The following is a 26,379-nucleotide window of genomic DNA, read 5'->3' on the forward strand; positions in this document are numbered from 1 at the left end:
CTAAAGAGTTGCCCAGGTTGATTATGTATTGTATAAAGAAAGCAGCAAAGAATCCTGTGGCACCTTATAGACTAACAGTCTGTTAGTCTATAAGGTGCCACAGGATTCTTTGCTGCTTCTACTGACCCAGACTAACACGGCTACCCCTCTGATACTTGTATAAAGAAAGTATTTCTTTTAATCAATTTACAGTTTGTTGCCATTCAATTTAATTAGATGTCCCCTGAGAGAGAGAGGATAAAAAGAAGGCCTTCTCTATACAATTTGGTATAATTCATTATTTTATGTACCTGTCTTATGTCTCTTTATTCATTTCCACTCTAAACTAAACATTCCCATTTTTTTCACTCTTTCCACATACAGAAGTCTAATGCCTCTAAACATTTTTGTCATTCATCCATTGAACTTTTTTGGGGGGAGAGGGAAGATGAAGGTGAATGCCGTTCAGATCATGATCAATCAAACCCCCCAAATATTCCTTTCCTGGAATGGACAGGAGCTTTTAGAATATCTCATATTTTCATATTTAGGAATTTAAGGTGTTAGGTCTCCCATTATGATCATTATTATTACTCATATTATTATTTTACTTTATTTTAAATGTTGCTACTTTTCTTTCACATTATATCTTCTCGATGTCCTGGAATTTGTTTTTTTGCTCAAAATGGCAATGGAAAAGCCTTCAACAAAAACATCTAACATAGTTTAATTCTAAAAAACCAGAAGAGGATTAATTGATTGTATGATACTTAGTTAGTGTGTCTGAAGCAATGGATTTTGGGCATTTCTTATTAGCTCATCAGCAATGATATTCTGAGATACCTAGCATTCTAGAGATTATGAGGCTATATTCTGAGCCACCTACATGTAGAAGAAATGCACAGAAAGGTTACTAATTGTATCTTTGTATGAAAGAGTTTTATTAGATTAAGTGAGGTCTGAAAAAGCCCAGCAATTGCTTTTTACAGGTCATTTTGCAGTGTTGCAATCTGGAATCAAATACTGTCTACTATTAATGGTAAGCCAATAGAGAAATGTTGTTCCGATTCAATGATGTGGAAATATTAGTTGGATTTTATATCGCTGATGAAGTACGCATATTTTTCACCTCATACTTGATGTTTTGCCCCTTCAGCCATGAGCTGCCACATTGAACAGAAACAAATCTCCGGTGGTTTAAGAACCAAGTGTGAACTGCATGTTAAATGTGCATTATCAATTAAATGTTTAAATTGTCTTAGCCAAATATTTAATATCAGTGACTAAAAATATAAAATGTTCTTTTTTTTCCTCCCCACAGTCTCCAAACGTCCACAACTATCCAGACATGGAAGCTGTACCCTTGTTGTTAAATAACATGAAGGCAGATCCCCCAGAGGATTCATTATCTACAGACCATTTCCAAACACAAACTGAACCAGTGGACTTGTCAATAAACAAAGCCAGGTCATCCCCTATAGCAGCCTCATCTTCACCGGTTTCCATGACAGCATCAGCCTCCTCTCCTTCTTCTACTTCAACTTCTTCTTCTTCTAGTCGGCCAGCTTCCTCCCCTACGGTAATAACATCAGTATCTTCAGCGGCATCTGTGCCATCAGTATTAACTCCAGGCCCTCTTGTGGCCTCTGCATCTGGTGTTGGAGGCCAGCAGTTTTTGCACATAATCCATCCAGTACCACCTTCAAGCCCCATGAACTTACAGTCCAACAAAATGAGTCATGTGCACCGCATTCCAGTGGTGGTGCAGTCGGTACCTGTAGTCTACACAGCTGTGAGATCACCTGGAAATATGAACAACACTATAGTAGTACCGCTGTTGGAGGATGGGAGAAGCCATGTTAAAGGTAAGACAAGCTGGCTTTGCATATCCCAGGCTCATTTGAAACCATTTGCATATCAGGAGCTGTAACCTTGGCTGGTCAACATTGTAAAGCATAAATTAACCTGTGGTAGCTGAATAACAGTTCTTTGGAAAATGCTGTTAACTTATAAACCTATTTTTTTCATCTACTGAAGCTTATTTTACCACAAAGTTTAAGAAACCTTAAAACTAAAGAACAGATGGGTCTGGATTCATCCCTGGTGTAACCTAATTGGATTCAATAGAGTGGTATCAGAGATAAACTTTGTCCGTCATGACTAATAATCATCACTTTGGTATTTGAGTGCCTGGCACTGAAATTAGGGAATAGGAAGATGGGGAAATAGTAAAAAGCCACTCACAAGGACAGGGAGAAACAGCTAGTTGGAATGGACCTAAGGAAGGCAAAGGAGAGAGAGGTTCAGTTTGAGAACAGCCCTGTTGCAGGAATATGAGAAGGAAAGGCCTCCAAAGCAAAAGCCAGTGACAGCTGCGGAGTGGAAGGTATAGAACCAGGTTTCATTCAGCCTAAGGAGGGCCAGTGGGAGACCCTGCCTCCAGTTGTTTCTGTTAGAATGAACAGTAGGATGGAAGGAGAAAACAGGGAATGTGAATAGTGCAAATCAGTTTTACGGAAATAGAACCCAAGATGCAAGCATGAAAGTAGGAGAGAATGCATGAGGAGAGTGCGGGCTGAATGGTGGGCCTGTATTGAGAAAGAGCTCCAAAGAGGAGGAAAATGAGAGTGGAGAACAGTTGAAGAGTTGTAAGGGCAAAGGCAGAGAGCAAAAAGATGACACTGAAGTTATAGGAGAGGAGGAAATATTAGAAATTGGGAGAGCTGAAGAGGAGTAGTTTTGATGAGATGTGAGGAGGAAGGGAGACAGGAAAAAGGTGGAGGGAAGGACACAGAAAATAGATGTGTCTAGATCAGTGGTGGGCAACCTGCGCCCGCCTAGATACTATGGTGATTGGTGCTTTATAAGCACAATGGACCAAGAAATGTTAGTGGCAATGGTAGGAACATGAGGGAGGCTAGAGTCAAAGATCCTTGCATGTTGATAAGTAGAACATGATCACATCTCCCCCCCAAAGAATGAGCTTTTGCTCCAAGCTGCAGGGGAGAGTATTAATAGCTAATCTCACTTTTAGGGCTCATGAGACAGAAAAGCATTTAGCATTATGCTTTATAACATCCCTAGAGTTTCTTAGTGCTTAATTAAGAGATTCATGCAGTCATTCCCAAAAGATTGTTTCTTTTGACTCTTCTGTCTATTTCTGGTGTAATATTATTACGTTTGTTGGCAATAGCGGGGTTTTATGGTTTTTAGTAGCATCATGTTGTTCATAAATCTTTGTTTTTCCCCTCCCATTGCCTCAGTCCCCTAGCTTTAGTATGGAAGTCAACAAGCCAAGCCTCTTGCAAAAATGGAACTTACCCTCTTTATAGGCTCAGAACATGCAAAACTAACTCAGAATATATCTGGTTTTTGTTCTGAGACTGGAAATGATGGTGGGTTAAGACATTTTATTACACTTTATACAATGACATAATTTTAGGGCCCTATGCCATTATGTAAAAAATGATAAATGAAAGCAGCATGCTGCAACATACTGTAAAATAATTGTAAAATAAATAATCTTGATTTGATGTTTTGTTTTGGAGTTTTGCACTGGGATTGAGCTGAATCTGATCTTGAGCTTGACGAGTATTGTCCTAAGGTACAGAAACTGTTGGTTTACTTTTCAAAGGTGGTAACTGGCAATGGTTACAACTACATCTGTAGTCAGTACTTTCCCAGTTTGTGAGAGTGGAAACTCACTACCCCCGTTCACCAGCAAAATTCCAGAATTTAGTGTACTCTGGGGATTTCAGCCCACAAGCTTCAGATGCAGACATACTGAGCTACCCTGACAACCTCTCCTTTGTGCTATTATTGGCAGAGATCATTACCCAGCACCACTGCACCTCTTAATGTTCAGCTAGAGAAAAAGAAGGGATTAAGCTGTCCTTTAATTTTTTTCTCTTTAGCTGCACCCTTTCTGCTGTCACTGATACTTTTGATAGAAATGTACAAGATAATTTGAATAATTATAATAAAAGGATAATGGTAACAATCCACAATAGGTAGCCATTCTTTGTTAGCTCTTTCTGGCGTGTGTTTTCTTTCTTTGTTATGTAAACCAATACAAATAAGAAGGGCAATAAACAGTATATTTTGCATAAATTAACAGCTAAATCTTATTTTCATATATGCACATCATAGTTTAAATTCAATGGTGAGCTTTTTCGGTTAACATACGTAAGAAGTATATACGGATAATAAAAGGGCATTGCTCTGCAAATTAAACTGGTGTCAATATCCTCCAGTCAAATGAATGAGACATGCAGATTCAGAATTATCTAAAACAGGGGTCGGCAACCTCTGGCACGCGGCTCACCAGGGTAAGCAACCTGGCGGGCCGGGCCAGTTTGTTTATCTGCCACGTTGGGATCCGCGGTCCGCTGAACCTGCCGATGCAGCAGATAAACAAACTGGCCCGGCCCGCCAGGATGCTGCCCTTGGCGAGCCGCATGCCAGAGGTTGCCGACCCCTGATCTAAAATCTGTGTGTGCCTTCAACTTTCACCTGATGGTTGATCATTTATATCAATGTAAAAAGTAATGTTTAGAGACCAATTTTTCCCTCAGTTAACATGAGCAATTGTCAGTGGCAGAATCTGGCTCTTAATCTGTACATTCTTTGTGCCATGCATTTATCTAAGTCAAAAGTAGCATTAGTGTTACTAGGCCCAATTCAGAAAAGTGCTTAAGCACATGCTTAAGTCGTGTTGACTTCATTGGGACTTAAGCACATGCACTTGTTTAAGTGCTTTGCAGAATAAATACTTTTCTCTATCAGTGCCCATAGGTGTTATTGTTGAGTGTGCTTTTTCCTCTTCTTCTGTCTCCTTGCCCAGCCACCCATCCAGCTACTTTTGTTTTGCCTAAAAACACATTTTGTTTTTTGTATATTAAGAAAACATTCCCTTGATCTCATCTTTCTCTCTAACATCTCATCTCCAAATGATCCTTTTGCCCAAGCACTGAAATGTGCTTTCTGCTCCAACCGCCTACATTTCTTCCCCTAGCTCTTCCCTTGAACCATACAATCTGGATTCTCTTCTCTCCAACAAAACTGCCCTGATTCCTAACTACTGCCTTCTAGCTAAGTCAACAGGACACTTCTCCGTTCTTATTCTGCTTGAATTCCCTTTTCCTCTCAATACCTTCAAAATCTCCTCCGCCGCTTTATTCCTCTTATTCGCTGTCCTGATTCTCCTCCTTATCTTACCAACTACTCTTTTAGTGTCATCTTCGCTATCCTGCATCTCATCTCATGTCTGAAATGCCCCATTTGCATGTTCCCCCATTATCTCAAACTCTTTCTCCAAAACTGAGAGCCAGGTGTGAATGCAAAGAAAGATAGACAGATTTAATGAGCGGAAGCGTGTGCGTGTGTCTTTGTGTACAAAACTCCTGAATCCCCCTTTGAAAAACAAATTTAAAATTCAGACTTTTTTTTAGGTTTTCATTGTACAGGAGCTGCTCCAACACTTACTCATTCATTTTACTGGTTACTGGCCAGTACACAGAAATTTGAAAACATATACAGTTTCCAAATGAAGTTGCAATCTCATTTCTGTGCTTGCTATAGTCTGACTGTCACACCGAAAGTGTTAATACAGCATTTTAGGACATGATATCTCCTTTAAACTTTCAGCTCTTATCTTATTCATTTACATGCTTTTGGGGGGGACATGGAGTAATTACCTACAACAAAGAAGAAAAGTCCCAATCTGCAAGCAGAGCCTGAGCTTGAGAGGTGCTTAGAGTCCTGAACAGTCAGTGGGAGTTGAGGCTGCTTAGCACCATCTAGGGGGCCAGCAGTTTGAAAAATCAAACCCACACTGACTTAGACCCAGTCATGCTGTGCATCCTCACCGGCCATTGGCGTCAATGGGACTTTGCAGACTGTTATGGAACGACACTGTATTATTAATAGGTAGTTTCAGAAAAAAAAATCTTATTTAACAAAAAAGTTGGCTTAATAAGGATGTATAAAAATATTTGATGGCACCTTGATAAATTGAGGGGTAGGGAGTGACCTCCCAATGTTAATGTAGGGAGAGACAAGGTGGGTGAGGTAATATCTTTTATTGGGCCAGCTTCTGTTGGTGAGAGATAAGCTTTTGAGCTTACACAGAGCTCTTTTTCAGGTCAAGAAAATTTACTTGGAGTGTCACAGCTAAATACAAGGTGGAACAGACTGTTTAGCATAACACATTTCAAGGGACCACTCAAGGTGAAGTGGCCCGGCTAAAGGTCTGAATAATTTACTTCATTTTTTCTATATATAATACAAGAAGGTATAGATATAGAGTTAGGAATATTATTTCCAGTGGGTCCTATCCCACAGTCCTTTCTCAAGCAACTCAAGCAGTAAAGTCCTTTCTCCTTTACTTCAACTGATGTTTTATCTCAGTAAGTGCTGCAGGATTAGGACAACTACATTGTGGTTTATCGACAACTTTGGAAAATGCTTTTGGTGACCACTATTACTATGCAATAAATACTCCTGGGGGAATTCTGCACCACTGCGCTCACAGAATTCCTGTAACCCTACCCTGCTGAGCCCCCATCACTCCTCAGCATGTTCTCTGCACCCCCTCTCTTGCTTCCCTCCCCCATCACTCCTCAGCCACGGGGAGCTGCTCCCCCATTCGCCCAACCCCTGTGCATCCAGAGCCCCCCATACCCAAATGCCCCCTACAAGCCCCTTGCACCTAAACCCCCACCCTGCCCAGCCCCACCACCCCTGCAGTCTGATCCCTGCCAAGCCCCTCCCTCCTGCATCCAGACCTCCATCCCTGCACCCAGACCACCCCCCACTGAGCCTCCCGCACTTGAACCCCCACCCCAATAAGCCCCACTCCATATACACCTGGACTCTCCTACTGATCCCCATCACCCTGCATCTGGACTCCCTGCTGAGCTCCACCCCTTGCATCTGGACCCCCACCCGGCATCCAGGCCCCTCTGCTGAGCCCCAACCACCTTCACCCAACCCCCCGTGCAGAGTCCCATCGCCCCAGGACGACCTGGAACCCCCCCCCTCCCCAACAAGCCCCTGTATACCCAGATCCCCCACTGTGCCACTTGCACCCAGATTGCCCCACACAGAACCCTCTCACCTCACATCTGGATCCCCCCCACACTAAGCCCCTCCACACATGGATCCTGCCAGGCTGAGCCTGCCTGCCCACATCTGGTGCACCTACCACGGCGGGGCAGGGCCCTAGGGTGTTTCTGGGGCAGGCCCAGCCCTTGCACTATATCAGGGTCAGGTGCAGCATCATCATCAAGTCCGTGTCCTGGGATAGGGGGCTGCAGGGCGATCTCCCTCCTCCGTGTAGCCAGTGGCCTGTGCTCCCCACTGCCATGCTGGAGCCTCCATAGTTATTTATTGACAAATAAAATTTGCAGAATTTTGTAGAATTTAAAATTTTTATTATTTTGATGCAGTATTTTTAATTTTTTAGTGTAGAATTCCCTCAGGAGTAAATAAAGTATTCCAACGTGTTAAAGACTCCTGAGAGACTTTGAATAAAATATTTTTGTTCAGCAATGGTGACTGTTGATATAAGGTAGTGGTCCCCAAACTGTGGGGCACCCCCCCCCCCAGAGAGCGCAGAGGAGGAACATTCGGGGGATCGTGTGGAGGGACCTGGGACAGTCCCCACAGAGGGTGGGAGTGGAGTGCCCCCCAGCCCTGCTCTGACCCTACCTCCAGCCCCAGCTCCATTCTGCCCCGAACCCAGCCCCAGCCCCATTTCACCCCTGCTCCGCCTCAGCCCAGTTCCTCCCTCATTCCCTCTCCACCCCCAGCCCAGCTCCGCCTCTAGCCCCAGCTCCTCCCCCATCTCCATTGTAGCCTCCAGCTCTGCCTTCAGCCAAAGCTCCTCTGCTGAGCCAACTGTGCAGTAATGGAGGCGGGGCATAGACAGATTCCATAACTGGTAAGGGGGCATGTGACAGGAAGTTTGGGCACCCCTGCTGTAAGGGATAAGTAAAGGTTCAGGTAGCATCTGTACTTGACCTATACTTAAGTTTGCCTGATATTTTATTCACTTGCTCATAACTTTGTCAAACTTTATCCATTTGGGCTGAAATTTTCCATGCCAGGTGTTTGCTTCAGGCTGATTTTGGGATTTGGCAGTTTCAGCTAAAACAGTTCAGCAGTTTAGGAGAACAAGATTATGGGAAAATGCATTGATTTGTCATGTTAAAAAAATTGCACAACTGTTTTGCTGAGAAGTTCTAGCACCTCCACGCTTTGGCTCAGGAACTTGAACTATGGCTGAGGCTGTCACCCTTTTATCAGGGATGGGGCTTTTGCCCTCCCTGTGAAAATTTGCACATACGTAGCCAGTTTATGAGCCTCTGAAAAAAATCTCAGATCACACATGCTCAGATAAATGGTCATGTTATAGTCAGGCAGCTAAATTCACGGAAGATTCCATCTGCACTGAGCTCCAACCCCTCATAGCTCCTATGCATCAATGGATTGGTGCAAATCATCCCTGCAGAGCAACTGGGTATGCTCCATCTGTGGGCACCTGGCTGCAGTGGGAAACTTGTGCTAAGCACAAGAACTCGGGATAGGGAGACTTTCTCTTCTGCTCTCAGTGATCCCCCTGCTGGTAACTAGTCAATATGAAAGGGAAAGGAGGAAACAGCCTGGCTTGAGTCCAGATGGACTACGTCATATGAGGAACATATTCCACATGTAATTAAAAAGTTGTCTTTTATATGTTCTCCGGTAGCTAAGATATTAATCACTAAGAAAAACATTACTAGTTTGGGTAGGTATTCCCTATATTTACAGTAGGAAATCCCCCATTACTAGACTATTTTTACTCACTGGTAAGTTGGTAATAGAGTCTTTTAAGCTATTAAGGATGCACTCCATAGGAGACTGTTTGTCTTAAGTAGCAGTTTATACTATAAAGTTAGAAACTCAACACTAAGCACTATTCAATTTGTACCATGACTCTAAAGGTCAGGTAATATGGGTCTATATAAACTGTGTTTGTTGTTTTATGTGGAAAGATTGATTTTTCTGTGTCATAGAATCATAGAATCATAGAATCTCAGGGTTGGAAGGGACCTCAGGAGGTCATCTAGTCCAACCCCCTGCTCAAAGCAGGACCAAACCCAACTAAATCATCCCAGCCAGGGCTTTGTCAAGCCTGACCTTAAAAACCTCTAAGGAAGGAGATTCCACCACCTCCCTAGGTAACCCATTCCAGTTCTTCACCACCCTACTAGTGAAAAAGTTTTTCCTAATATCCAACCTAAACCTCCCCCTCTGCAACTTGAGACCAATACTCCTTGTTCTGTCATCTTCTACCACTGAGAACAGTCTAGATCCATCCTCTTTGGAACCCCCTTTCAGGTAGTTGAAAGCAGCTATCAAATCCCCCCTCATTCTTCTCTTCTGCAGGCTAAACAATCCCAGTTCCCTCAGCCTCTCCTCATAAGTCATGTGTTCCAGCCCCCTAATCATTTTTGTTGCCCTCCGCTGGACTCTCTCCAATTTATCCACATCCCTCTGTATCCTATCCCTACCCTCCAGCGTATCAACCACTCCTCCCAGTTTAGTGTCATCTGCAAACTTGCTAAGGGTGCAGTCCACACCATCCTCCAGATCGTTAATGAAGATATTGAATAAAACCGGCCCCAGCACCGACCCTTGGGGCACCCCACTTGATACCGGCTGCCAACTAGACATGGAACCATTGATCACTACCCGTTGAGCCCGACCATCTAGCCAGTTTTCTATCCACCTTACCGTCCATTCATCCAGCTCATACTTCTTTAACTTGCTGGCAAGAATACTGTGGGAGACTGTATCAAAAGCTTTGCTAAAGTCCAGAAATAGCACATCCACTGCTTTCCCCTCATCCACAGAGCCGGTTATCTCATCATAGAAGGCAATTAGGTTAGTCAGGCGTGACTTGCCCTTGGTGAATCCATGCTGACTGTTCCTGATCACTTTCCCCTCCGTTAAGTGGTTCAGAATTGATTCCTTGAGGACCTGTTCCATGATTTTTCCAGGGACTGAGGTGAGACTGACTGGCCTGTAGTTCCCTGGATCTTCCTTCTTCCCTTTTTTAAAGATGGGCACTACATTAGCCTTTTTCCAGTCATCCGGGACCTTCCCCGATCGCCATGATTTTTCAGAGATAATGGCCAATGGCTCTGCAATCTCATCGGCCAACTCCTTTAGCACCCTCGGATGCAGCGCATCTGGCCCCATGAACTTGTGCTTGTCCAGCTTTTCTAAATAGTCCCGAACTACTTCTTTCCCCACAGAGAGCTGGTCACCTCCTCCCCATACCGTGCTGCAGAGTGCAGCTGTCTGGGAGCTGACCTTGTCTGTGAAGACAGAGGCAAAAAAAGCATTGAGTACACTAGCTTTCTCCACATCCTCAGTCACTAGGTTCCCTCCCTCATTCAGCAAGGGGCCCACACTTTCCTTGACTTTCTTCTTGTTGCTAACATATCTGAAGAAACCCTTCTCCAGCTAACATCTCCGGCTAGCTGCAACTCCAAGCGTGATTTGGCCTTCCTAATTTCACTCCTGCATGCCTGAGCAATACTTTTATACTCCTCCCTGGTTATTTGTCCAATCTTCCACTTCTTGTAAGCTGTTTTTTTGTGTTTAAGACGAGCAAGGATTTCACTGTTAAGCCAAGCTGGTCACCTGCCATATTTACTTTTCTTCCTACACATGTGTCTCTGCATCTCCATTCACTGTTAGTTTTGACCTGTTTTCCAACAGGGTGGAGTTTCTCTGCTATTTTTTTTTCTTTTGGATGTGCACAAAAATCCATTGAGGCTGAAGACACTCCACCCAAGCTTCCTCCTATGCATTTACTGGATATCTAAAATGTTTGCAAGCTGAATACACCCCCTGCTTTGTTTGGCAGAACCATAAGTGGTTCTGGGAAAGGAGCAAATGAATGGCAGTGACTAGCCACAGAGTGAAACAGAAAGAGAAGAGACTTATGTCCTAAGGTGGAATTCACATTACTGTAGCAGCGTCATTTATTTAAGAATCCAGAGAAATAGCCATTCTTCTGGAATGAAGGAACTAAAACATTGATAGGACAAAAAATATGTTTTATCATGCATTTGAGACAGAGGCTGTTTTTAAGGGAAGCAGAATAAAATAATCATGCTTAAGTATGATGACTACTACAGCACAAGTCTTTTATTTTAATTTTAAAATAAATACTAAAGAATTGCCAATGTCTAATTTGGTTTTGTCCCATCTTGAACTACTAATTCATTTGCTCAAAACATTTTGGCCTCTTAAAAGACTATATTTCATTCTTACATTTATTGTTTGTTTGGCACCAATGGAGAGTTTGGTGCTGTACCAGTCCCGCAGGGAGTCTGGCACCAGAATGTTCACTCCACACTCAGATCTCAGTAGGAGGAATGAAGATGCTGGGTGCTTCTCCCTACTTGAGTCTGCCCAGCTTTCCAATTCCTGCTACCAGGTCTGAAAGGGAGAAGACATGTCTATATCTCATTCCTTCCTATACCATATTTGCTAGCACCTGGAGACAGTTTGTTGTTGTTTTGGGGGGGAGGGGGGGTGGCAGGGAGGGATACACTCTAAATCTTCCTGAAGCAAGTATAAGGAGGGCTGCTGAATTTGCCCTGAGGCATTTGGCCGTTGCCTGCTTTGTTCATGAAGAATTCCTCTGGTTCTACAACTTTGCATCCCCATCAGCGCACATCATAGTACAAAAAGCTAGAACTGAGCCCCAAATCTGTTATTTTGATATAACTCATACAGTTTAGGATATGAACCAGACCCATCAAGAGAAATTTGGGGGCCCAGTACCTCATGTTTGCTGGAGTCTCATCCTCTCCCATTTCACTTTATTTACACAGATGTTACAGACTGAGGGTCCCAGTACAATTGTTCTGCCTTCTGTTCCCTTAAGCTCCTGTTTGTTTGATACACCTCTAAATTTTAGTGTCATTTGGGCCAAATTACTGCAAATTTCCTGGGGGTGCAAAGTAACTTATGTACTGGTAGATTCTTGAAGTGTGTTAGTTATAAACTTGAATCTCTTACTGCCTTATAGTTCCTCTGCCATATGTTGTTCAATATATGAGTATATTTTTTCTTGTTATTTTTCCTGGTTTGTTTTATGTTGGTGATGGAGTATTTGTATATTAGATGATTGGTGTGATTTAGATCTTAATAGCTTCGGTAGTTCGGTTTCGTATAGATGAGAGAGAGTTTTATGACATTCAGACAGTTTAAAATGAAACAAGTCCTTTGTATAAAGAAAAATCAGTGTTCGTGTTTATATATATATATACACACACAGATGGATGGAGATACATAAATATGTGCATACATTACATACATCCATAGGTATATACACACCACTATTATTAAATTATAGCAAATTATTTTACTTGTGAAATGATTTTAAATAATGCCTTAGATTGGACAACTGCAATTAATATCTTATGGTAGATTAGTGACATAATATGTATGAGGATGCCAGTTCCCATTCACCATTCACCATTGCTATGTCTAGTGCAGTTAACTGCTACAGCCACATAGACTCATAAAAATCTCAATAAAATCTGAAAACTGTAGAGTATGGGTAATCTCACTATAAATTATAATAAAAATTACCCCTGTAGACTCTATATTCTGACCATTAAGTTCATGGATACTGCTGCTTTGTACATAAAGTTTTATTAAATACATCGACCAGTTCTGTTGGCCTTACCAGACAGCAAGCTGTTTTGATTTAAAATCTGACTAGTGTTCTCAGAGAAGTTTCAAAAGCAAAAACTGTTGATATTGAACATTAAATACCTGATATGTGTTCCATGTAGTAGTTATCTGCTTGTGGGGATGGGGGGTGGGGGGGAAGTAAAGGACATCTTTCCCACAATGAGTACATTTGTTATGTCTGTAAAGCATGGATTTGGTTTCCCAACACAGCTGTCCAAAAGTATATTACATAAACTAGAGCACAATTTTTCTTTGAAATGCTTCATGTACATCTGTATCTGGAGGTGCTGCTTCCATTGTAGGAAATCTGTAGCAGGATATATGACATTCTGCTTCAGTATTTCCCTCCCTAGTGACTGGCTGCTGGATTCCTAAACCTGTCACGCATGGCAGTCGTCAGAAGTGGTTAGTATCAAATGGTTGGGTGTGGATCTTAGATAGACTCTCTTTTTACCTTATGTGGCTGGAGATCTAATAGACAACCCTCATCACAAAGAGCAATGTTGTATTTGCTTACCTTTCCCTTCCTGTCATTATTCATGGTGGTGAGCTTGATCCTCTCAGCTGAGACAGGATGTTGCAGCATGGCAACCTGCCCTCTAGCATTCTGCGGTGTCCACATCTGACAGCACCCAGCTCTATGACAATGGTGTCCCCAGGCATAATGAAAAAATATGTCAAGGAGGTGTTCACTGAGCTTTACAGCCCAACATCCAGTGTGTCACTTGGCTGTCTCTAATCCTCGACCACTAGGCCTTTGAGGGACAGAACTTCAAAGGAAATGCCCAGTATTGATATAGCGGTCACACCCACCCTCAGTCTGGGAATAGACTCCAAGTTATGGCGTGTGACCAGATATTTGTAATTCTAACCTATTTCCTGGCATTAACTAAGTGGGGAGGGATGAGCACAAGTCCCTCTATTTAGTATTTGAATTTCCTGGATTTGTGATTATTCAGGAGTTTTTGAAACATTGGTACCCATTAAAGCCAGTGCAGTCAGACACCCACCTTCTTCTCCACCCCATAGCAGGAAGACAACTATATTCTTTCTCCTCCCAAGACAGACATGTGAATATTAATTGATGCTTCTAGTCCCCATGCAAACAGGTGATAAAATGAACGGTTGTGGCTGTTGGATGAAGTGTGCAGGCTGGTGGTGCTGCTGTGTAGGTGCGGGTAGGTAGAGTTGTTGGGATTCAGGAATGCATATTCTTTTTTTAACATGATCCAGGACTTGTGCTTTCCAGTTCACCAATCCTGTTAGTGTTTGAACTGGTTCTGACAATGTTTCTGTGCCCTGGCAAGTCATAAAACATTGATCCAAAAGCCTAGAGACTGTATAGTTTATTAAATTATATTTTCCAGTACTTTGTTGTTAATGCAGCAAGTCCACACCCAGATTAATATGTTAGAGATTCTTGTGAATGTGAAAATCTTTGGTTTTCAGGGGGGATTGTTTTCCTATTCCTGGGAGAGATTCCTGGTAGCAAAAATAATGTTTACTACTAGAAATAATTTTATGTTAGCTGATATTTAACTTTTACATCGGGTTACCAGTTAGCAACTGTGAAAAAAGGGACGGGGGTGGGGGGCAATAGGCGCCTATATAAGAAAAAGTCCCAAAAAGTGGGACTGTCCCTTTAAAAACGGGACATCTGGTCACCCTCCTTTTACATACAGTAACTCCTCACTTTAAGTCGTCCCGGTTAACGTTGTTTCGTTGTTACATTGCTGATCAGTTAGGGAACATGCTCATTTAAAGTTGTGTAATGCTCCACTCTTACGTAGTTTGGCTGCCTGCTTTCTCCACAGCTGGCAGCCTCCCTATGTCCCCCCAGTGCCTCCCGCCCGCCGGCAGACCCTGCGGATCAGCACCTTCCCCCTCCTCCCCTGCCTCCTGCCTGCAGCAATCAGGTGGCTTGCAGCGTTTTGGGAGCAGGAGGGAGGGGGGAGGAGCGAGGACTTGGCACGCAGGCTCTCCCTCCCTCCCCTGCCTCTCGAACGCTGCAATTTACCTGTATTAAATTGCTTGTTTAAAATGTATATAATGCCTTTTGTCTGGCAAAAGAAAATTTCCCTGGAACCTAACACCCCCCAATTTACATTAATTGTTATGGGGAAATTGGATTCGCTTCACATTTTTCAGGAACATAACTACAACATTAAGTGGGGAGTTACTGTATTACATTTGCGAGGAAAGTAATGGAAGCACAGCTTCTCACTTTTGGTAGCTAGAGTGGGTTGAAATTTCAAATTTATCAATCAACAGGCCAGAGACTGATGTAAAAGATGGATCTCCAAGCAGGGACTCTGGACAGCACACTAACAGAAATCCCAGTACCCTTCCCTTTCCAGCTTTAAAAAGAGGCATAGATTATAAGGTCATAAGGAACCATAATCATCTAGTCTGACCTCCTGTGAAACACAGGCCGTGGGATTTCACTCATTGATTCCTGCATCAAACTTCTCACTCAGTGCATTTTCCTGGATCTCACTGATGGGGGAAGGGCAGAGAGCTTCATTTTTCGGCTGGCAGGCTTGATGCTCCAGCTAGTAGGTGTCTGGTACATTTTCAAGGCCTGTTATAAGCAATCACTTTATATTGAACAGTGATGCTATTTGTTAGATTAGCATGCAGGATACTGTGCATTCGTCATAGAAAGCACAATGTGAAGTTTCACATATGAAACAAAAACAAACCGTCTACTAATATCATACACTCATTCAGAAGGCAGAATTTGATTTTTAATCATTTTAAGAGCACAACTAAAAGCATGATTTAGTTAGTATTATATCATGATACTTCAGCATATGTCTCTGTATATACATATTTGCAAGGTTATTAGCAAAGATTTTATTTAATTCAGAAGACAAGTATTGAGGTTAAACATACAGTACCACAGTCCTCAATATTTCAGAATGCTGATATTCTATTTTCTCTCTTTATTGTCACACCGGCAAGTGTTGGTCCCCTAATAAGTCATTTAAGCATTAGCTAACTCTGTATGGCTTAACTAATAAGGGAGGCAAAACTACTGATGATTACCTAGCTTTCTTCTGTTCTTAAATATTGCATACATCTTAAACCTCCAGGGCCAGGATTTAATTTAAATCTAAAATAATGTATTTATGTGTAATTACTTCTTGTAGGTCTCAGCCTTCCTATTGATGGGATGACTTTGTATTACATCAGCTTCCAGAAAACTTGATCAGAAAAAAAAATCAGCTTATAATTGGAAAGTGTCAGGAGCAATAGCAGTGCACTGGTGTGCTACACTTTTCATCTCTAAAGATTTTCTGCATACCTTATATTATATTGGGTCATAGTGAGTTTAGTGGGCTCATCCTGTGTTTGTGCACATCACTAAACCACTAGACAGCTCAGCACAATTAAGAGTCTCATCTCTATGCAGGGCTAAGACTTGAAAAGCAATGTATAGCACCAGTCAAGGTTGAGGTGCATTGGCAGAGCTGCACCGAGGAAGCTTGCATAATGTCTGCCAGTTCCTGCACTATGTGATTCCAAGGCAATGCTGTTAATCCTTCAGCTTCCTGAATATCAAACTCACCTAGTCTCTTTTTAAAATAAATGGAAGGTGTGGTGTAATATTTAGTGCAGAGAGGTAGAATGATTAAATGTCAGTGATTGTACAGTGGCATAGCGATAAAATGTTTTTAAGATTATGCTTAAAAATTGTCTGTATAATTCCATGTAATATATATTAGTCAACATGTATTACTCTAAATGTTTTAATTAATTATTTATATTTTTCTTAAAGGAACTCTTGTTAAACATTCTTTTAGGTAGTTTTTCCTACAAATGGGAAAAATGGTAGTATGTGTGAGTCTTTATGAAAACAGTAGCTGTTCTAATATCAGCAAACATAGAACAATGACTTTTGTCTCTGTGTTTAATTTTATTTTAGATACAGTCCCATTGTTGTAACTGTATATTTTTAATAAAAGGTCAAAAATATTACAATTGTGGTTTTGAAGCAATAGCCCGGGTGCTGCAGTGATTGGAACAGGCTTTTGCTGTGTTGTTGGTGTATTGAAAGATTGGCTTCTAAAAGGAAACAGGCTTCTAAAATTTTCTGATTAATTTTGTTAATGGGGGCAGTGAGAGAAGATAGGGCCCTACTGAATATGTGCTAGTGTGTCAAGAGGTAATCTCTACACTATTTCAACTAAAAGGAACATTAATCCTTCAGGTTCATATAAACATAGAGCCTTATGGCCTCCTCAGCTCTCTAAACTCACATACATCCTCACATAATTCCTACACTGCCTCCCCAGTCTATTCGGCTTCCAGTACAAAATGCTTATTTTTATAACTCTCCATGGATCTTTACCAGCATATATGTTGTCCCTTCACAACACTCACCCACTCTTTTCCTCATTCCCTCTGCTTGCCTAGCACCAGCCTCCTTCGCACTTCACAAAACCACCAGACAACTCAGCACAATTGAGAGTCTCTGATCAAAGCAGGGCTAGATCTGGAAAGCAAGGTGCAACACAAGTTAAGGTGCATTGCGTGGGTACAGTTGCACATTGTCTGCCAGTTTCATCACTGGCTCTTCATCAATTTTCATATCCCATTTGCTAACATATCTTTTCTCCCTTGTCTAAATCTTTTAATTCTCTTTCACATTCTGTTGTTTGTTATTCCAATAATAACTACAAATCATTATTTAATAACTGTGAGCAGCATATACAAACCTGGAAGCAAAAATCTCTTAAAGCTATATTTAGATGTCTAAATGAAAGTGGTCCTATTTTCAGAGCTGCTGGCTTCAGTGGGACATGCTCATCAACTGAAAATCAGGCCGCTTATACCAAAATACAGATTTTGGAATCTAAGAGTATGTCTACACTATGGGATTATTCCGATTTTACATAAACCGGTTTTGTAAAACAGATTGTATAAAATCGAGTGCATGCGGCCACACTAAGCACATTAATTCGGCGGTGTGCGTCCATGTACCGAGGCTAGTGTCGATTTCCGGAGCGTTGCACTGTGGGTAGCTATCCCGTAGCTATCCCATAGTTCCCGCAGTCTCCTCTGCCCATTGGAATTCTGGGTTGTGATCCCAATGCAAAAACAGTGTCGCGGGTGATTCTGGGTAAATGTCATCACTCAATCCTTCCTCCGGGAAAGCAACGGCAGACAATCATTTCGCGCCCTTTTCCCCTGGATTGCCATGGCAGACGCCATAGCATGGCAATCATGGAGCCCGTTTTGCCTTTTGTCACTGTCACCGTATGTGTACTGGATGCTGCTGACAGACGCGGTACTGCAGTGCTACAGAGCAGCATTCATTTGCCTTTGCAAGATAGCAGAGACGGTTATCAGTTGTTCTGTACCGTCTGCCATGCCATTGTAAATTGGCGATGAGATGACGGTTATCAGTCGTTCTGTACCGTCTGCTGCTATCATGGGTGCTCCTGGCTGGCCTCGCTGAGGTCGGCCGGGGGCACATAGGCAAAAATGGGAATTCCCTTCCTATGTTTTGTCTAAAAATAGTCAGTCCTGCCTAGAATATGGGGCAAGTGTAGTAGAGAACCAGAGAGCACAGCCGCTCTGTGTCAGAGCCCCAGAGATCCCGCAGAAATGATGAGCTGCATGCCATTCTAGGGGGTGCCCCTGCAACAACCTCACCCGTTGCGTCCCTCCTCCGCCAACCCTCCTGGGCTACCGTGGCAGTGTCCCCCCATTTGTGTGATGAAGTAATAAAGAATGCAGGAATAAGAAACACTGACTTGTTAGTGAGATAAAATGAGGGGGAGGCAGCCTCCAGCTGCTATGATAGTCCAGGCAGGACATTAAAGGGTGGTGGGAGAGGAGACCAGCCTTCAGCTGCTATGAAAGTCCAGGCAGTACAGAATCTTTTCTTTAGACATGAAGGGGGGGGGCTGATGGAGCTCAGCCCCCAGTTGCTATGATGAAGACGGTTACCAGCAGTTCTGTACCATCTACTGGGAATGACCGGGAGTCATTCCTATTTTTACCCAGGCGCCCTCGGCTGACCTCACCTGAGGCCAGCCAGGAGCACTCACGGGCTGATGATGACGATGGATAGCAGTCATATTGTACCATCTGCCACCGGGGAGGGGAGGGAAGGGGAGAGGATGCTGTTGTTCACTGCTGCAGCATCGCGTCTACCAGAAGCATTCAGTAGACATAGGATGACATTGAAAAAAGTCAAGAAACGATTTTTTTCCCTTTTCTTTCACGGGGAGGGGAGGAGGGGGTAAATTGACGAGCTATACCCTGAATGACCCCGGACAATGTGTTAGACCCTACAGGCATTGGGAGCTCAGCCAAGAATGCAAATGCTTTTCGGAGACTGCAGGGACTGTGGGATAGCTGGAGTCCTCAGTACCCCCTCCCTCCCTCCATGACGATCCATTTGATTCTTTGGCTTTCTGTTACGCTTGTCACACAGCACTGTGCTGAGTCCCTGCTGTGGCCTCTGTCTGGAGATTTTTTCAAATGCTTTGGCATTTCGTCTTCTGTAACGGAGCTGTGATAGAACAGATTTGCCTCCCCATACCGCCCGGAGGCCAATACCGTTGATTTGCGGCCACACTAACCCTAATCCGATATGGTAATACCGATTTCAGCGCTACTCCTCTCGTCAGGGAGGAGTACAGAAACCGGTTTAAAGAGCCCTTTATATCGATATAAAGGGCCTCGTTGTGTGGACGGGTGCAGCGTTAAATCGGTTTAACGCTGCTAAAATCGGTTTAAACGCGTAGTGTAGACCAGGCCTAACTCTAGGCCATCTGAATTTGAACATTTTGGCCTGTATTCTTAACTCTATAAAATATTTTTGGATACAGTTTATATGGAAGAAACTATAAAGAAAAAGGCCCTAATCCTCAGTTGACTGTACCAGGGCCGGATTAACTCTCCAGTGTACCCAGGGCTATTAGATTTTGTGGGGCCTCTGTATATAAGTATTTTTCTTGGGAGGAAGTTTGGTGCAGGAGGGGTCTGGGAGGGAGTTTGGGTGCAGGAGTGAATTCTGATCTGGGGCAGGGGGTTAGGTGGAGGAGGGGGTGTGAGGTGCAGGCTCCGGCTGGAAGGCGCTTACCACAAGCGGCTCCCGGCCGGCGTGCAGCAGGGCTCAGCTTGCCTGCCTGCCATAGCCTCACGCCGCTCCCGGAAGCAGCTAGCTGCTAGCACCTCTCTGCGAGCCCCTTGGGAGGCAGTGGGGCAGTGGGTCGCCATAAGCTGCCCACACCCACAAGCGCTGCCCCTGTAGGGGACGGTACTGGGGGTGGGTCAGCGCGCAGAGCCCCCTCCCCCACCTCTTGCCAGGGGCCACAGAGACATGTCAGCAGCCAGCCACTTCCAGGAGCGGCGTGGGGTTAGGGCAGGCAGGAAGTCTGCCTGAGCACCCCTTTTAGCAGCTCAGAGATCACTGCCTGTGATTTATTTTTGCGGGGCCCCCCTTGAGTTGGGGCCCTGTGCTGCAGCCCCTAAAGCCCCTACCTTAATCTGCCCTGGACTGTACCCCAGAAGTCAATTGCTGGATTGGAGCCAAAAATTTTATTGTTTTGTGGGGTTCCAAATTCACAAGCTGTGGAGCTGCTTTTCTGGTACTCTTGCATATCTACTTCCCACCCACAGCCCCAAGCACATGGCTGGCTTTACCATGAGGTGAACGAAGGCGGCTGCCTCACGTCCCAGACTGTGGGAGGGCGCCACTAGGCCCAGAGTGTAGAAGATTGTGTCTGCTGCTGGTGCATATGTTTTCTCTCTGCTCTAGATGCACAGAGATGGTGGAGTGCTGTGCTGGAGGAAGGAGGGCACAAGAGACATAACAGGCAGGCAGGAGAAAAAGTGAGAGGGAATAACAGAAAGCAGCAGGAGCTGCAGGGAGAGAGAGGAGGAGGAGCCTCTTATGTACCTCTCTGGCACCCTCAGGAGCCTGGACTGATTAACACCAGCTTCTCAGGGAGCTTCCTGTTTCCTGCTGCTTCCCTGAACCCACTTGAGGAGAACAGGCAGTCAACTGAAGTAGTAGGAGCCAGTTAGGCCCTTAAGATGCTGATATCTTCCCTCACTCAGGCCCTGCTACCAGCCTGCTTATTTGTCCCCTTCAACTGAGTGTTGAGAGCCACTATAGCTGGCACAGAACAGCAGTCATGAGTGAAAGAAGAAAACGCCCCTCTGGGGCAGCATTCAGAAAAAGAAAGAAAGCAAAGGAAGCTTTTCTATCTAAGCAGGAAGGAGCTCTCCTGAGATACATAGACACAAATGTTCACAGTGAGCCTTCCGGCCCCAGTGAGGATGTGAGTGGTGAGGAGATGCCTGATCTTCCAGTTAGTCAGAGTTCAGGTGACCTGGCAGCTATTGCAGCATCCATATCTCCATCTCAAATGGATGTAACCATGCACATTCCTGAAGAAAAGTGTAGATCAGAGAAGAGTGAGGCGGAGGCGCAAGAAACAGCTGCTGCTGAGTTTAGTTCCTTAAGTCTAGATGATCCAGGACTGTGGACCCACTTGAGCATTAGCCTGAGGGACTTCCTTGTATGCCTGGGCCACAGCAAGTGAAAAACTTCATGTTCCCCAAAGACAATGAAAATAGAAGTTTCCATCCAACACATTACTGGCGTGAAATCCCCAGTAGTGACAAAGTGGAGAGGCCATGGCTTATTACTCAAAAACCCAGAATGCTGCGGGGGGATAGCTCAGTGGTTTGAGCATTGGCCTGCTAAACCCAGGCTTGTGAGTTCAATCCTTGAGGGGGCCATTTAGGGATCTGGGGCAAAAATCTGTCTGGGGATTGTCCTGCTTTGAGCAGGGGGTTGGACTAGATGATCTCCTGAGGTCCCTTCCAACCCTGATATTCTATACTGTTTTTGTGGCAAACTCTTTCAGTCTAATGTTCCAGCCACATTGGATACTACAGGAACAAAGGGCTAGTAAAATCTGGCTAGAAATTTGGCATGCCATGCGAAGGCAGCAAATCACCACAGAGCATTCCATAGGTGGAAAGAGCTTGAGATGAGACTAAGGTTAAAGGCCACCATAGATGATAAGCATCAAGAGAAGATTGCATCAGAGTCTCTTTACTGGCAAAATGTTTTGAAAAGGCTCATTGCCATTGTGAGAATGCCTGCTACCCAAAACCTGGCATTGCGTGGCATTTCAGATCAGCTGTATGTGCTAAAGAATGGAAACTTTCTTAAAATTGTGGAGTTGATGGCTGAGTTTGATGCTGTACTCCAGGAGCATCTAAGAAGAGTCACCACCCAAGAAATGTACACACACCACTACCTTGGAAAAACAATTCCAAAGGAGATCATACAGTTACCGGCAACAAAAGTCAAACAGAAGATTGTGGCAGATCTGAAGTCACCAAGATATTACTCTGTTATTCTGGACTGCACACCTGACATCAGTCATACAGAACAAATTACTTTAATTATGTGTTTTATAACAACAACAGAACCTAGTGAAAATGTCCCTGCAATGGTGACTGTCAGAGAGCATTTTCTAGAATTTATTGACATTGTTGATACTACAGGAGCTGGTATGACAAATGTGCTTATTAAAAAGCTGGAAGATACGGGAATTGTGATAGCTGACATGAGAGGTCAGGGCTACGATAATGGTGCCATCATGAGAGGAAAGAACAGAGGAGTGCAGACGTGGACCCGAGAGTTAAACCCTCGAGCTTTTTTTTGTCCCTTGCAGTTCTTTCATTGAACTTGGTGGTCAGTGATGCAGCATTAGCTTCTAGTGAGGCTGCTAAATTTTTTAATGTAATTCAAAGCATCTAAGTATTTTTCTCTGCATCAACGCATCGATGGCAAATTTTGAAGCAACATCTGGGAACATCCTCTCTGACACTGAAACAACTGAGTGCCACATGATGGGAAAATCGAGTGAAAGCCTATCGAACATCAGATTGGGAAGATAGATGATGCCATAGTTGCCATTATGGAGGATAATGCTATGGCAGGAACTGTTTGTGAGAGAACAGTGGCAGAGGGAAATGGAATCACCAGAAACATACATAACTTCAAATTTCTGTGTGGCTTAGTGTTGTGGTATGACATACTGTTTGAAATAAATGTTGTAAGCAAGAGAATCCAAGATGTTGACCTTGATATATCTGGAGCAATGGAACAACTGGAGAAAGCAAAGTCATACCTACAGTCTTACCAGTCAGATGAGGGATTTCAAAATGTTCTGAAGAGTGCACAGAAGTTAGCAGAGGAACTTCACACTGAAGCTATTTTCCCACCCATTCAAGAATACAAGAGTCACCGAAGAAGAAGACATTTTGATTACGAGGCATGGGATAATCCCATAAGAGACCCCAAACAACAATTCAAAGTTGAATTCTTTAACCAGGTGCTAGATTGTGCAATACAGTCAGCTGAAGAACGTTTCATGCAGCTCAAGGAACACAGCAGTATATTTGGGATGTTGTATGATATTCCAAAATTCCTTACTATACCTGAAGAAGACCTACACCAGCAATGCAGGGCACTAGAGACAGTGTTGACACATGATGACATGCGCGATATTGATGCAAGTGATTTAGGTAATGAACTGAAAGCCCTTTCGAGATACATTTCAGCAGGATCAACTCCAAAGTCTGTTCTGGAATATATGTGCACAAATAAGATGACCCTCTTTCCAAATGCTTTTGTTGCTCTGTGTATTCTTCTAACATTTCCTGTACTAGTTGTCAGTGGAGAACGCAGCTTCTCCAAGCTGAAGTTAATAAAAACACATCTACGCTCCACAATGACGTAAGAGAGGCTGGTCAGCCTTGCAACTATCCCAATAGAGCATGAGCTGGCCCAGACTGTGGACCTTCAGAAGCAGTTCACATCTTTGCAATCAAGAAGGCACGGAAAGCACCACTTTGATTATTCACACAGATAAAAATGCCAGTGTTTAATATCCAGACAAGTTACATTTGCTGTTTAGGCGTTTGAAAGTTAAGTAAGTGTTACTTAAAATTTTTGAACAAGGCATTTTAAGTTGTTAGTTCTCCTTTACTGGGGTAGGTAACAGAGAGGAGTAGAACAGGAAGAAGGCAGAGTTGAGACCTTTCAAAGTTTTGGCCCAAGTAAGGGGGCATGCGGGCATCATTTGAGCTCCCTGCCTCAGGTGCCAAAATGTTGTGAGCTGGCCCTGACCAAGCAGAAGAATTCTGCTGTGCAGCTTTGGCACTGTAGTCACAGGTGAGCAGGAGATCTCTCTATGTGGGCATCAGCTAATCAGTTACCTGTAAGGATCTTATTGGGAGGAGAATAGCTTTAGTTGCTGCATTTCCCCACAGCAGTTGCAACTGCTCTGAGAAACAATGGAACTTACTTGGGATGGAAAAGGAGGAACTCAGCCTTCTGGGCTCACCATGCTGTCAACCAGTTGTCACCAACTTGTGTAATAAAACCTGAAGGAGAGCGGTACACTCCACCCTGCTGAGCACCTCACAGAATCCTTTGAAAACATTAGGCCATTGCGTGACAGTTTATGAGGCAAGGAGCCAACCTCCTCTCCAGAGACTTGTAAAAGCCATCCTAGAGGCTGCACGTCTGTTTGGGAATAGGCAAGTGGGCACAAAGGGAGAGGGGAGACCAAAAAAGGGGTGAGAGCTATCGGAAGACATAAGAGAACTGCAAGGTATGCGGTAACGGGAAGGAGCAGAGGCCAAATATGGAAAGGGGGAACTAAGTAGAATGCTGAGATGACGGGTATGGGGGCTGACAGATTAGAAAAAAATGAGAGGGAATAGAAATAAATTTCTTAATGCTAATGTGTGGATTTTATACAGTTTGGCATCAATCCAATTAGCCATCACCATAAATTAGATTGAAAAACCACTCCTCTGTGCTAACAGTGCTGAATTTCCCCACCACAGCATTTTGATTTTCACTATTTTGAAAGCGTGGGAGAGCCTACACTTTGCAGAGAATATGCAACACAAGACACCCGGTATTGTCATGATCATAGACTTGCAGTTATGCAAGCTGTGCCCAGTGGGCCAAATTATGCTCTATTACCACAATGCAATTCCTTTAACTTCAGCAGGCTGCATCGGCATAACATGGAACAGCATTTGTCCTATTAAGTATGCAACTTAATCAGTATTGCCAACCCCAAACATTAAAAAAAATCACGATTCATATCTCAAAATTGTGAAATTGGCTTTAAAATAATGAGATTTTTGAAAGATAATACATTTTTATTCTTTTATTTGCCTTCTGGCATTTGAGTCTTTAGGGACACTTGGGTCACATTTTCAAGCATTTTTCTGCAACCATAAGGGCTAGAAATTTACTTTTTTAAATTAAATGAGATTTTCACCTCATCACATGCCTCAAGCACTTGGTACTTTAAGAAAAACACCAAATATTGAGACATGCAACAAAATCTCAAGAGTCGGCAATATCACATAATAAAAAGACTAGATGGCATGTTGTGTAATGAATAAACATGCCTAAGACAGTTTTCTTCCTTATTTAACCCAGCTCCTTTTATTTAAAAATGAGCAAAGTTAAATGTACAAAATTAATATATAATGGCAGCTCCATCATAAACTAACTGTTAAACATCTTTGACAAAGCTACATTTGAGTGTAAACAGCCAGGAGGCTTCTGAGTTGGCCTTCATGTTACAGGGGAGAAAGACGATGCTGCTGTTAGCTGAAAATATCAAGTGCAATATGTTTTGTTCTTTTTAATTTAAACTTCATTAACTTCACATATTTATTTTCACACATTTAACAACATGTAACTATCTGCTTCATGTAATTATATAAGTAGTGTAACAAGCAACACATTTCACTTTTAAAAATCAGTAAAAATAGTTAACACTGATGGTAATTATTTCACATTTTACAATTGCTTCTAATAGCCCATAGCCATTTGGCGATCAGGAATTCTCAAACATGACGTTTCTTTCTGATTGGTTTTCTCTCTGGTAAAATCAGATGTGATGAGCAATCAACCACTTTTAAATCAAATTACCCGCTTATGTTGGCAACTGATGTTTAAACACATGTAGTATGCTAGAGTGTGCAATGTGTGACTAGAATATGGTGCTTGTAGTTTTGGAATAATGAAGCATGTTACCAATGACTTTTCAAAAATTGAAATACAGTCAATATACATCTCAGTGCAGTTATAAGGTATAGACTTTATCGTTGTCAGAGTCAACAATCCCTCCTCTGACAAATGGCTGATATTTTATTTACCGCATGCAACAACCAATGCACACAATGACAAGCTAATCAAGAAAAATTATGGTGACTAAATTATGCAATATGTCTCAGAAGAATATTGTAAAATAATTGATTTCTGTAAGTGCACCCGCTACTGTATTTCTGACTTACTATGTTAGCCTACTGAATGTTTTTTTTTAAATATCGTCTTTATTAAGATCTTTAACAAAAAAAAATAGAAATGACAACTATGCCTAAAGGCTGTGCACAGTGCATTGATAAACTAAACATTAAGACCAATGTTCTCAAGTGGCAACTGATTCTTGGGAATTTGGCTGTCTACTTATATGGCCCATATCACAGGAGTATCTGAATGCCTCACAATCTTTAATGTATCATAATACCATTGTGAAGTAGTAAAGTACTTTGTCCCCATTT

General features: G+C 43.0%; 1 protein-coding gene across 3 annotated transcripts in view; it reads left to right on the plus strand.

Annotated features, from left to right (window-relative positions):
* Positions 1-26,379, plus strand: part of KLF12 (Kruppel like factor 12) — a 422,474-nt gene that overhangs the window by 213,373 nt on the left and 182,722 nt on the right. For all 3 annotated transcript variants that reach the window (XM_045011495.1, XM_045011488.1, XR_006578411.1), the window contains exon 4: positions 1,301-1,844. In XM_045011495.1, coding sequence (XP_044867430.1) covers positions 1,301-1,844 — 544 coding nt within the window. The remainder of the gene's footprint in view (positions 1-1,300; positions 1,845-26,379) is intronic.

Source organism: Mauremys mutica, chromosome 1 (genome assembly GCF_020497125.1).
Source record: "Mauremys mutica isolate MM-2020 ecotype Southern chromosome 1, ASM2049712v1, whole genome shotgun sequence".
NCBI classification, from domain to species: Eukaryota; Metazoa; Chordata; order Testudines; family Geoemydidae; genus Mauremys; species Mauremys mutica.